This window comes from Pongo abelii, chromosome 21, assembly GCF_028885655.2.
Source record: "Pongo abelii isolate AG06213 chromosome 21, NHGRI_mPonAbe1-v2.0_pri, whole genome shotgun sequence".
NCBI classification, from domain to species: Eukaryota; Metazoa; Chordata; class Mammalia; order Primates; family Hominidae; genus Pongo; species Pongo abelii.
In genome coordinates, this window is record NC_072006.2 from 31164792 (window position 1) to 31178699 (window position 13908).

At 50.7% G+C, this 13908-nt stretch overlaps 1 protein-coding gene across 1 annotated transcript in view; it reads left to right on the forward strand.

Moving 5' to 3' along the window:
• The first annotated feature begins 9470 nt into the window (after positions 1-9470).
• ADRA1D (adrenoceptor alpha 1D) overlaps positions 9471-13908 on the forward strand; it is a 28765-nt gene continuing 24327 nt past the window's right edge. The window contains exon 1 of the mRNA XM_002830063.6: positions 9471-11127. Within this exon, the coding sequence (XP_002830109.1) occupies positions 10014-11127 (1114 nt within the window). The 5' untranslated portion in view covers positions 9471-10013. The remainder of the gene's footprint in view (positions 11128-13908) is intronic.

Below are 13908 nucleotides of genomic sequence, written 5' to 3' on the forward strand. Positions count from 1 at the left end.
AAACCTCTTCCATCAGAAAGAGTCCAATCCCATTTGTTCTTTCATCTCTTTTTGCATCCGCAACAACTTCCTGCCTCTACTTTCTCACTCCCATTCCCTCTTTGGCCTTCTGTGCTGTACTGGAGGACATCTGAGTTATTTCCAGGTTTAGTATTATGGCCGAAGCGGCTATGAATATTTTTATACATGTCTATGGGGGGGACATAAGCTGAATGTCCCCCCCATAGACATTTCTAGATCACAGGCTATATGTATATTAAGCTTTAGTAACTGCTGCCTTGCAAATTAAAGGCAGTAAATAATTTCCTCAACTGTCAATGTCAAAAAGCCTGAAATGTAGAAAACTCATTTTGCCTTGTATCAATCAGCTTTTGCTACATAACAAACTCCCTTGATATCTTAATGACATGCAGCTAGAAACATTTATTTCTCATTCATATGTCTGCAGAGTGGTTGGCGTAGCTTCACTGCAGATGTCTCATTTTGGTGTCTGACATGAAGATGCAATGGCAACCTGAAATATGGTATTTTTGTGGCGATGGCAGAAACACAAGAACACGAACCCAATCACACAAGCAAATTCAAGCTCCTGCTTTTGTCACATCTGCCAACATCCCCTTGGCCAAAGCAAGTCATATGGCCAAGCTCAATGTCAAGGGGCAAAGACAATTATTGTTCCCACCATGAGGCTATGGAAGGGGTATGGATGTATAATATTACTACGGAGGAGTGAAATGTGGTCACCAATTATTCCGTCTTCATGCACTTATAGACCAACCTTTGCCGCCACAATTGCTTTGGGGAAAAAAATCCACCTACATAGTATGCTGCAGCATCTTCCTTGAGGTGAAAATCCAGTGTGCTAGGCTCCAATCTCTCTGCTAAATCCCAAGCCTGATGAGACATGAGCCTATTAACTGAGCCCCATGCTTAAGCAGATTTATTCACCCACTACCAGGCAACACTATTCCTACTCAGGTCTATCTACATGGAGGTAGGGACCGCCCCTAAGGAAGGGATTCCTAGGTAGGGCTCATGGCATACATCAGAGATAAGTTCTACTCCATGGGCCAGTCACCCCCACGTTGACAGCAGGGGCACGTACTCCTCTGATCCAGCTCAGTGTTCGTGCCTCTTGAAGTGTTCCTCCTAGGAGAAAGGTCCCCAGCCCTGCCCTAGACAGACTATGCTCCTTGGGATGAATGAAAGCCCTCTCCAATCATCTCTTGCAGAAGGGCTGACACCTTGGGACACAGACATATACTGTAACCCTCAGTGACACTCAGAGGTGCACAGTCCTTCATGCATTCATTTGTTTCCTCGTTTGTTGATGCATGTTTTCATCCACTAACTCAACAAACATTCACTGAGCCATTTCAAGAAGCGAGCACTGCACTGGCTGCTGAGCATAAAAAGATAAATATGTTACAATCACTGAAAAACCCGAGAAGTTCACTATCTCCAGATAGGAATAAGACCAGTAAGCAACTAAATTACCAAACACTACTCCACAGAGGAATAAATCAAAGACAATAGGGACACAAAGGAGAAGATAAATGGGAGCTTCACAGACACTTAATCCCCAAAGGGGGCAGGGTTATTATCACCATCTTACAAATGGGAAAATATAAGATCAGAAAGATTAAGTGACTAACTCACAGAGAAGAGAGGAAGGGAGAGTTGTAGGAGCCCAAAGGATCAGGCATGGAGAACTCCAAAGCAGAGAAGGCCAGCCTCACTTCCTAATATTTTTCCTGGGACAGTTGGAATTTTTTGCTTTTCTCCATCCTTCCATTTCTCCAGGGAATCATTATCAAGGGAAGTCCTTCTTCACTGTCTTCTCCGGAGACTGAATCTTGGCCCAGGAGAAAGGAAATGGAAAATGGCTCTGGGCCATCTTATTCATGAGCTGGAGGGTTGACATCCCAGCAGGAGTTGTCTCAGCCTCCCTAATTGGGATTGGAGTCATGCAACCCTGCCTGGCCTCTAAAGTTGATTATAGGTCACTTCCTCTGAATGGACTGGCCTATTTTAATTCTGCGTTAGGAAATCTCCCTAATTAGCACTTGCTACTCCATTTGGGAGCCAGAACACTTGTCAGGTTAGCAAAGTTTATCCCTGGAACTTTCTCACCTTTCTTTCCATCACCACTGAATATCCCCATTGGATGACTTCCCTACTCCTCCTAGTTCACCATCCCACAATGGCTAAGCAGATCTAAGGGGCTGGAGGAGATAGTGACCTTGTATGTCACCTCTACTAGGAGATGAATTTAATATAATGAGAAACACACTAGTTCTTGGAGTTAACAGACCCAGATTATAGGGGTGGAATTTCAGGCACTGATAAAGGAAGGTAAGAGATTCCCATTGGCATGAGGTAGATTCTATAGGGAGGGATTGCTTACTCTCTATGAAGGTTAGAACAATGTTAGCTGAGCCCCTGATGCCCACCTTCATTTTCCTATTGCATTCCCAGAGCTGAGTGAGTTGGAATTGTCACCAACTGTCACCAGCACATTCCCAAATGGCATTCCCAATTCTAGCCCTTTTTTAGCAACCCATGGTGGAAATGTTCATGTTGGGCCTGGTCTGGATAAAGAGCAAACATGAAAAGTCATGGAAGCGTCCACTGGGCCTGGGTAGAGTTCTAGTGGGGGGTTCAGGGCAGCCAATCTCTCTGCTCTTTTCACAATGCATCTATAAGGCATTTCCTAGCCAAGACCCAAATTGAGTATTCCTAGGACTCTTGCTGTCCTGCAGTACAGACAGGCTGGACAGTTGCCAAACCCATTCCCTATTCCTAGGCACCTGGCTAAGCCACATTTCCCCCTTGCAAGTAAGTGAGGGTATGGGACTAATGGGCTTACACAACTGTTGTGCTTGATTTCTAAAATATCCACATAATTCTCCACACTCTCCCTTTCTTCTTTGGATATCTTTTATAGACAATCCAGAAGAGATCTCCAGGGCTCTGGAGCTTTCCAAGTCTCTAGAAAACAATGAATTCACACATCAAAAGGAGCCTAGATCCCTGAGTTGCCCCATAGAGAAGATCTGTCCAGGACAGCTGTTCAATCATGTACTTTCACATTGGCCTTTGAGTAAATGAGAAATGAAGTTTTATTGTGTTAAGTCACTGAAATGTGGGGGTTGCTCATTATGGGTTTTAACATATCCTGAGAAATCTCTGCCCTGAGGGTTTTCCACTCTAGTGTGTCTTCCAACTTTATTCACTATCCTGCTTCTCAGCTTATCTCCTCTCCTGAAGAAAGTAAAAAGAAACAAAAGAATATATCTTAGAAGCAGAAGCAAACACAGATGCAAAGCAAAGATCCACCCCAAAGGTCCCCAGAGCAGTGGGCTGCTAGCCAGGTTCTGAGTGGGAATTTCATTTCATTGCCACCCACTACCATTTCTATTAATTTCCAACTCTTTTAATTTTAGGCAAATATTAGCACAAATCATCAAATCATAACTGGCTCAAGTTCCCTCCAGCCTCTGCTAACATAGGGATGGAGCTGAGAGGATGGACTGCTCAGAAACTCCTTCCTGCAGAAACCACATTCTTTCTCCAGATACTCCCTGACCCATGACCCGTCCTGAGCACCAAACTTCGCTGTCCTGAAGGTATGGGAGGGTAGCACTGAGACCTTACCCTTTCACCCAGTGCCCTTGCTGACCACAGCATGGATCTAGGGAAGAATGGTCTAATTAAGGAGATCAGGAAGGTTTTGGGTCAGTCAGTATTATGGGTTAGGATGTAGCCAGGGTTAGGATCAGGCCATGGTAAGGTAAAAGGTCAGACCACGGCTAGAGATCAGTTCGCAGCTGAAGAATGGAATGGATGTCCATATTCTTCACAGGAGCTGATCCCAGGAAGTGGCAGCTTTAACGCAGTCTTCCAATGACATGCATGAATTTGCACCCTTTGGTCTGGCAGTCAGCTCCCACTGCTATTCTAGGATGGGGAGGTACTGGAAAAGGGTTCTTTTAGATTTGGATTTTCTTTGGCGATTTCATTGCAAAGAATCTTCAAGACCCAGATATCAAACCCAGAGAAAACTTTTGTCCATGGCAATGCGAAACTCTCCTCTTAACTCTTCTGGGTAGCACTCTCTGCCATTTGAATGCAAGCCCCAGGATGGCAGGGAATTTGCTTTATTTATCATGAGCTGAGCACAGTGGCTCATACCTGTAACCCCAGCACTTTGGAAGGCTGAGGCAGGAGGATAGCTTGAGTCCAGGAGTTGGAGACCAGCCTGGGCAACATAGCAAGGCCCTGTCTCTACAAAAAAAAATTTTTTTAATTATCCGAGCATGGTGGCGCATGCCTGTTGTCCCAGCTACTCAGAAGGCTGAGGCAAGAGGATGGCTTGAGCCTGGGAGGTTGAGTCCAGAGTGAGCTGTGATCATGCCTCTGCACTCCAGCCTAGGTATACAGAGTGGGACCCTATCTCTCTCAAAAAAAAAAAAAAAAAAAAAAAAAGTATACATATATATCTCCCCAGTGCCCAGGATAGTTCCTTGGCATATAGCTGGTGCTTAGTTAACTTGTGTTGAATGAATGAATAAAGGCTGCCCAGGCTTGATGGGGTGGGAGGAAACTGGGGGTTGACCAGCTGGTTCCTGCAAACAGGATATATCTGTCGTGAATTTCTTCTCCACCACCATTGTCTCGCATTCGGCATCCTAACTCTGACAGTGCCAATCAATCTGTATCATCTTCACAAGCAAGGAGGCGGTCCAGAACTCCTCAATGCCTTCATGACCCCTTGCAGGGTTCCATCAAGCCTCCTCTTTAGGGGCTAGAGTCCGGGGTTTGTCAGCATAGGAGTTAGCTTCTCAGTTGTAAGACAAACCGCTCCTTTTTCTTTACTGTCACTCTAAAGAGGTCTCATAAGGGAGAAGAGATAAATGCAGGTGCTTAGTCTTCCATCTAAACTGGGCGCCATACTGCCAAATCACAAAAAACCCACAGACCAACAGGGTCTCCAGGGCTCACTGGGCCAGCAATTTGCCCACAAGGCTCCTGGACTCACAAGGCCATGAGAATGCCTCAGGGAATAGGATGCAGCATGAGACGGAGGCCTCGAGGGTCTCAGGACTTTGCCTATGATCCAACCAAAGTTTCTCCACAAATATCTGCTTGTTTATATTGGGCTTCTTTTTTTTTTTTTTTTTTTTTTTTTTTGAGACAGGGTCTCCCTCTGTCACCCAGGCAGAGTTCAGTGCTGCCATCACGGCTCACTGCAGCCTCAACCTCCCAAGCTCAAGTGATCCTCCCACCTCAGCCTCCAGAGGAGCTGGGACTTCAGCTGCACACCACCACAGCCAGCTTTTTTTTTTTTTTCTTTTTCTTTTTTTTCTGGTAGGGACAAGGTCTCACTATATTGCCTGGGCTGGTCTTAAACTCCTGGGCTCAAGCAATCCTCCTGCCTTGGCCTTCCAAAGTGCTGAGATTACAGACGGGAGCTACCATACTCCAGCCTACATTGGGTTTCTATGAAGACTTCACTTAAAGAATTACCTTGCTTTGATCTCTGATCTAGTTCAATCCCATTTGCCCCATTTTATAAAGGAGACAACTAGGTCCAAATATTTGCCAAAGACCATATAGGGAGGAAGCACAGAGCCAGAACACCAATGTTTGACTCTTAGGTAAGAGTTGCTACCAAAACCGCTGATGACTTCCCTGCTGCCCCAGGAAAGGCTCTGCATTTAGAAAACATACAGCCTGCTAGGGACTTGACTCTAATGGGGACAGCTGAGAGGATAGTTGATGGAATAAGGGAGAGGAGTTCACATCATATCACAGTATCACAATTGATGCTACTACCAGCCCCAACCATTCTTCCTCTACCACCTGTGGCAAATATTTTACCCAAAGGAATAAACCCAACAGTATCCTTCAGCCGAGAACATTGACAGATCATACACATGGCAGTTTCAGAAAGCCCTCCAACATTCCTTTTTTTTTGAGAGAGAGAGACAGTCTCACTCTGTTGCCAGGCTGGAGTGGAGCAGCGCCATCTCAGCTCACTGCAACCTCTGCCTCCCGGGTTCAAGCAATTCTCCTGCCTCAGCCTCCCAAGTAGCTGGGACTACAGGCACATGCCACCATGCCCAGCTAATTTTTGTATTTTTTGTAGAGATGGGCTTTCACCATGTTGGCCAGATGGTCTTGATCTCTTTACCTCGTGATCCGCCCACCTCAGCCTCCCAAAGTGCTGGGATTACAGACGTGAGCCACCGTGCCCGGCCTCAACATTTCTTTAGAGAAAGATGGTCCCACTTTCTCTAAAAGTAAGGAATGATGAAGGATGGAAGATAACTCTTGACCCAAAGGGTATTTAAGCTCTCCCTGAAATTTGCTTCCTCCAGGAAGCCCTTAAGGATGACTGGAGAGGACAGACTCCAGACCAAAATGCTTTGGAGGCCGGGCGCCATGGTGGCTCACGCCTGTAATACCAGCACTTTGGGAGGCCAAGGTGGGAGGATCGCTTGAGCCCAGGAGTTTGAGACCAGCCTGGGCAACATAACGAGAGCCTGTCACTACAAAAACTAACTAAATAAATAAATAAAGAGACAAACAAACAAAACGCTGTAGATATGTGCCTGAGAGTCTCAGTTTCTGGACCTTGAGTTCAGATAGGAAAGGTTCTAGCCATTTTCCCAGAGGATGTCCCTCTGGACAGCATTCTATTCATGTATGAGATGCTAGAACACAAATCTCATGTAAGAATCATTTCAGGAACAAAAGCCTCTGACTCACATTCATTCGTTTATAATCCAAATAAATCCCAGGGTCCCATGTGGCCCAGTTTCAAAGCAGCATCCATTTTAAAGAAACAACCACCTCATCATGCTTCCTGCAAGTCACCTTCCAAACAACTTACTTTGAGCATTCCCCCACAAAAAAAAAAAAAAAAAAAAGGTAAGAAAAAGGAAAGAGTCCAGTCCCACAAGACTAAGTGTGCTATGAACTTAAAAGCACTGGTGAGTTATCAAAGAAATATTTTTAAAAGAGTAAAATGGTCATATTTAGGAAGGCCCATATAGCAACAGACTAGGAGGCATTATTGGAGTACGAATGAAAATCAGAGTGAGGTGTGATCAGGGCCTGACCTTAGGCAGAGACCTTGGAGAGAAGGGGATGGGTTCACAAAGTCAAGTAGGCAGACACAATCAACACCACTCTAGGACTGGCTAGATTTGGGGTGGAGAGTAAAACAGAAAGAGGAGTTTAGGTTTCTAACTGCAGCAATTGCATAGATGCTGGTTCCATTTTCATAAGTGAATACAGTAAGTTGAAGATTTTAGTGTCAGAGATGGTGAGTTTAACTTAGGAACACGCTTAATTTGAGGTGCTCATGAGGCATCCAAGCAAAGATCTGGGTGTGAATGGTGTGCCTGGGATGATATTGTGCTTTATCCCAGCCCTCCACTGCTAAAACCTCCTTTCAGAGAGAGACAGTTCTTTCTCTTGTTGCCTCTGCCACTAGCACGTTGTCCAGGCCCCTTCCCGGATTTCAGCATCTGATAAGCAGGTACAGGAAACTCACAACGATCTCACAACCACTGTCCTTCCATAATCATTCCCCAAGAGCTTCAGAACCTCTGGAATCATCCTGCAGACCTTATGACGACCACCAAGACCTGAAATGGGGAAAGACTTCCCCGTCTTCTTCCAGGCATTCTATCCCACAACTCTTCCTATACTGCTGGCAAGGACACCTCCACACCAGAATCAGGCACAGATCTCTATGTGACACCAGTCAAGTAGCCCCCAGCACCCCAGCCCCAGCCCTAGGTTTAACTTTGTCTCCTCTTCCCAGTCTTTGAAAACTGGCCAATCCCAGAATCGAATGGATTCCACCAGGGTTGCACCTATCCCACACTATGTGATAGCAGCCAACCATGGACACTGACTTGCCATTTAACACCCCCCAGAGAGGAGCTCCTGGCCTCCCCTTTCAGTTCCCACTGTCCCTCCCCTCTCACAGAGGAAGCCCAAACCTAAGATTTTACTTTTGGTCAGCTGCTAGCTAATCCCTAGAAGCCACGTTGCTTTCATTTCAACTCACTATAGTAAGTTTCCAAAAACCAAAATAAAAGATTTAATGGGGAAGGCCTTGGAAGAGCTGTTTCCAAGCTATGATTATAAAAGCCTTATCTTCCTGGCCTGGGCAATGGGGAGGAGGGAGGCCACCCATCTCTAAACATTTCTCCAGTTTTTTACTTTTTCTCCAAAGCAGCTTCTCATCTAGAACTCAGACATCCTGCCCCTGTGTCAACCGTAACCAGTGAATACTAGGGCTATAGGTTCTCTGTTCCCTCCCAGACACTTCTGCAAACAGGCCTTCATCTCCCTGGTAGGGCTCAAGCCCTCCTCATTCTGCAACTATGAGATGGCATTACCCTCCTTACAGTTAGTGTATCCAGCATGGTGCCTGCCACGTGCCAGTAGCCGGTATTTTTATGCTGGCTAACTGTATGATTTCTTTGTGCCTCTCCCTACCCAGTCCTGCTATTGCTCAAGAAGCTTCTCATACCCTCTCCCACACCTGCATCCGGGGTCCATACCAGCCCTACACCTCCTCGCCTTCCATCCTCCCTGTTAAAAGCCTGCCCTGAACAAGCCCTACTCCACTGACATACCCAGGCACTGCTCTGGGGCCCTCACTCGTATTTACTCAGTTAACCCTCAGGCCAGGAGGTAGACATCACTTCTTATTTTCATTTTACAGATGAGGAACTGAGGCACAAAGAGGTTCCGCAGTTAATATGGGGCGGAGCCTGGATTCAGATGCGGAGCCAGACTGTCTTACACCCGCCCCGCTTAACCATCCTGCCAAGTGCCCTTTCCCACCCTCTGGCACTTAAACCCTCCCTCTTAAAAAGGCCAGAACAAGAACAAGGCCCCTTATTTAGGGTAGCTATAGAAAGGTTTATTCCCGCATCTGATACAGAGAAAAGTAACGGTGGGGAAGTTGGTGTATGTAGACTAGCGTGTCTTGGGCAGGGTCCGAGGGCTGTAGCCACAGCCTCCTGCTCCTGAGCCCATCGTACCCAGCCTCAGCCCAGCACAGGCTTCCGACCCTTCCTGGGCTCTCTTCACGCCATCGCACTGGACAGAGGTGTCTGAAACCCTGCCCTGGCCAGTGGCCTGAGAAAAAGGAGGTGCGGCAGATCCATGCGGGCAGTCCCAGGAGGCAACCCGCAGCGGCACTGCGCCGTCCGGGCCGCAGTCCGCAGATTCCAGGCGCTTGCTGCTCTCTGGCGGCCAAAGCCGGGATCCCGAAGACCCGGGACTCACGCCTTCAACGCACCGCGCGCCCAAGGGCACCAGCGAGTGACCGAGAGACTCGGGGGAGAGGGCGGGAGGAAGAGGGACGCCGCTGAGGACCAAGGGGGGGGGGGTCCGGGAGAGGAGCGGGAAGGAACGCAAAAGGCACCGCGAGGGAAGAGGGCGGGCTTGGGCACCTGCGGAGAGGCGTGGGTGGCTGCGGCGGGACCCGAGCGCGCGCCAGCGCCGCAGCCCCCCTGGACCCCGACACAATCGCTTGTCCTGAGCGAAGGGTCCCTTCTCCCCTGCAGTGTGGCGCCCCTCTCTCGGCCCGGGTCGCCCCCCTCCTCCTTCCTGGCGCTGCCCCTCCTCGGTCCCGCCCCCCGCGCCGAGTTGGGAGCGCCGCAGTGGCCGCTGCCTGCACCGCCCGGCCCGGGAGCCGCCGCTTTGCCCGCTTGCCGGGCACGCTCAGAGCGCAGCGCGCGTAGCCGGCCCCGGCTCTTCGGTGCTACTCCACGGCCGGCTTCGGGGAGCCCGGCCGCCGCCCGGGCCAGGCAGCTCCGCTCTCGGACAGCCGCGCTCCGCGTCACAGGAACTTGGGCAGGACCCCGACGGGACCCGTGCGCGGAGCTGCATCTGGAGCCCCGCGGCTATGCCCTGTGCTCCTCTCCCTGCCGGCCGTTCGTTCTGTGCCCCGGCCCGGCCACAGACGGCCGCGCGTTGAGATGACTTTCCGCGATCTCCTGAGCGTCAGTTTCGAGGGACCCCGCCCGGACAGCAGCGCAGGGGGCTCCAGCGCGGGCGGCGGCGGGGGCAGCGCGGGCGGCGCGGCCCCCTCGGAGGGCCCGGCGGTGGGCGGCGTGCCGGGGGGCGCGGGAGGCGGCGGCGGCGGCGTGGTGGGCGCAGGCAGCGGCGAGGACAACCGGAGCTCCGCGGGGGAGCCGGGGAGCGCGGGCGCGGGCGGCGACGTGAATGGCACGGCGGCCGTCGGGGGACTGGTGGTGAGCGCGCAGGGCGTGGGCGTGGGCGTCTTCCTGGCAGCCTTCATCCTTATGGCCGTGGCAGGTAACCTGCTTGTCATCCTCTCAGTGGCCTGCAACCGCCACCTGCAGACTGTCACCAACTATTTCATCGTGAACCTGGCCGTGGCAGACCTGCTGCTGAGCGCCACCGTACTGCCCTTCTCGGCCACTATGGAGGTTCTGGGCTTCTGGGCCTTTGGTCGGGCCTTCTGCGACGTGTGGGCCGCCGTGGACGTGCTGTGCTGCACGGCCTCCATCCTCAGCCTCTGCACCATCTCCGTGGACCGGTACGTGGGCGTGCGCCACTCACTCAAGTACCCAGCCATCATGACCGAGCGCAAGGCGGCCGCCATCCTGGCGCTGCTCTGGGTCGTAGCCCTGGTGGTGTCTGTAGGGCCCCTGCTGGGCTGGAAGGAGCCCGTGCCCCCTGACGAGCGCTTCTGCGGTATCACCGAGGAGGCGGGCTACGCTGTCTTCTCCTCCGTGTGCTCCTTCTACCTGCCCATGGCGGTGATCGTGGTCATGTACTGCCGCGTGTACGTGGTCGCGCGCAGCACCACGCGCAGCCTCGAGGCGGGCGTCAAGCGCGAGCGAGGCAAGGCCTCCGAGGTGGTGCTGCGCATCCACTGTCGCGGCGCGGCCACGGGCGCCGACGGGGCGCACGGCATGCGCAGCGCCAAGGGCCACACCTTCCGCAGCTCGCTCTCCGTGCGCCTGCTGAAGTTCTCCCGTGAGAAGAAAGCGGCCAAAACTCTGGCCATCGTCGTGGGTGTCTTCGTGCTCTGCTGGTTCCCTTTCTTCTTTGTCCTGCCGCTCGGTGAGTGACCCCTCTCCCACCGGCCCCTCCTGTTCTCCCTGAGCCTATGGCGGTGCCCTCCTGGCACCCAGACTTGGGCGACCCCCACCTGAACCTAGAAGGTTGACTTAGCAAGTCCTGAGTCTCCTAAGAGGCAGGTGTGCATGCACCATTTTGTGGAGTGCCAAAGAGGGGTTCTTCATCCTCGCCAGGTTTGTTTCACAGGCTTCTAACTTTTCTGTCCTTCCCTTCTTCTTTGCCAAGCCTTGGGCTTATGCTGCTGGCCCCTCTAAAAATAAAACGTCTGTGAAAATCTGGGCGGGCATCTGCCCATATGTGGTCGGCAGTGTATGTGTCCCCCTACAGATCCCCCTCCCGGGAGGTGGGTGCACAGAGTGGGTGGGCCTACATGTGTTCATTCATGGGCAGCAAGCCCTGGCCAGTCAGCAGGTACATCAGCAGATGCCAGAAGCCACCCGCTTTTCCCCAGCACTCATTCAGTTTGGAAGCTGGCCCCATTTTGAGACCCTCCCCAGCTGGTGTTTCTGAGTGCCCTGGGTTCTCATTTCTGAGATCCCCTCTTGGAAAGGAAGGAGGCTGTGTGGGGATGAGAAGCACAGGGATAGGGATAAATTATCAAACGGAAAGTTCATATTGTTAATCGTTATTTCTTGAGCTTACTGAGTCCTTGAGCTCTTCCGGGGAACTTTCCTGCTTCTTTCACAAGCTGCCCTGCAGTCCTGGGAGGTGGGCAGCTGTTTTCAGAGGCCACCTCCTACCCCTTGAGGCCTCTCTTGGAAGCCCTGGGTCTGGGACTGGAGGCTGAACCAGTGCAAGGAGTAGAGGGGGAACAGCATCTCTGGGGACAAATTTGCCTGGAGTCAGATTCACCCATGGCTGCAACCAAGCCGGGCCTTCTCTGCGTTTCCCAGACCTGGACCCTTCCACACTGCCAGGCTGAGTCAGGAAAGAGACAACGGCCTCCTTCCTGCACCCCCGAAAGCCCTTTCCACACTGCAGCCACAGTGAACTTTATATATTATAAATGAGATGTGTCACTCTCCTATTAAAAGCTCTCAATGCTTTCCCACTGTCCTGAGAACAAAATCCAAACTCTGTCATCACCTTTGAGAGGGTGACCTTCAAATATATTATTGTCCAAACCAAAATAGGACACTATGAATATTTACACTGGGACCACAGGCTGGAACTGGGGCCATGTGGTCCCCCTTCCTACAATGGAGATCTCAAATGAGAGCCATCTCCCTCTCTGCCCTCCCCCTCTCTGCTGTCAGGGTCTTGCCACTTCCCTCTGCTCTGGGCTCCTCCCCTCTGACCCTTTCCGGTTTCTTGCCGGAGCCCATGCCTGTCCTCAGGCCTTTGCACTTGCTGTTCTCTCTGACTTCACTGTCCTTCCCAATCCCTCCTGGCCAACTCTATCCTTTAGGTCTTGGCTTAAATGTTCCCTCTTCAGAGGGACCTTCTTGGACCCATGACCCTCAGTCGTGTCCTTGTTTTCTCCCTTGAAGCACAAGGTTTGCTTCCTTCACTAGATCATTGGTTGTAATTACATCTGTGTGCTGCTTGGTTTGTTTCTGGGACTGGCCCAGAAGCTGGGTGAGGGCAGGTCTGTGTCACCTGGGTCATCACTGAGTCCACGGCACTCAGCATGGGCCTGGTATGTGGGGAGCAAAAGAGAGCACTGCAGTGAGGACCACAGGCTCTGGCGCCAATCCCAGCTCTGCCTCTCTCCCGCTAGCTGTGTAACCGTGGGCAAATCCCTTAACCCTTCCCTGCTGGCTTTTTTATCTATAAAATAGAGATGGGGTGATGGTAATCATGCCTATCTATAGGGCCATTGTGGAACTGTAGCTTTTGTAGTGGATGCTCAATATAGGGTAAGGAATGAATAAGTAACCCTTGAAAATCATCCAACCAAAGGTTGTTGCAGGGATGGGGCAAGCAACAGACCCTAAGCAACACACTAGGAGAAGGAGGCAAGTAAGCAGGGAGGAGAAAGTTGGTGCCCGCCCCTTTAGACACCCAAGCCCATCCCCCAGGCCCATCGCCCCAGCCCCTGCTCCAGCCTTGCCCAGCTGTGCTGGGCTCTTGGGTACCCTCATTCAACCCCTGCCCCTTGGTTCACACTGGGCCCCTGTAGGGAACGCCCAACCTGTGTAGAATGCCAGCTCCCTGTTTTTTTTTTTCCTTTTAACTTCCTTTAAAATTTTAGTTTAATGCACAAATAAGGAGAAAACAATAAAACAAGCACCCACATACCTGTAATCACCTATACTGAGCAGATGTTAACATTTTGCCATATTTGCCTTAGACCCCTTCCTCTCTCTTTTCAAATAAATAGAACAAGCCATAACTAGATCCCCTCATTCTGTCCCTTCCTCTTTCTCTCCCTGCCTCGCCAGAGATAAATCTGGAGTTTATCACTCTTATACAGATGTTTATACTCTTACTACAAACATCTGTATCCATCATAATATATTGTTTGTTTGTCTTTGAGATTTATATGAATGGCACCATGCCATGCATATCACCGTTCTTCAATTTGCCATTTCACCCAACATTATGTGGCTGAGATTTATCCATGCTGGGCCATTTTCACAGCAGTATATTTGAGAGTATTCCACAGTGCGTTGATCCTGCTGAATGTTAGGTTTTTCTAACTCTTCCTTGTTCCAATCAACACTGCAAAAGGCCACTGCTTTCTTTGAGGTCCACATCACATGACTCCCTCTTCCAGGAAGTCATCCCTTAATTTCCATGACCTTTGCTCCTTGCTGGCAT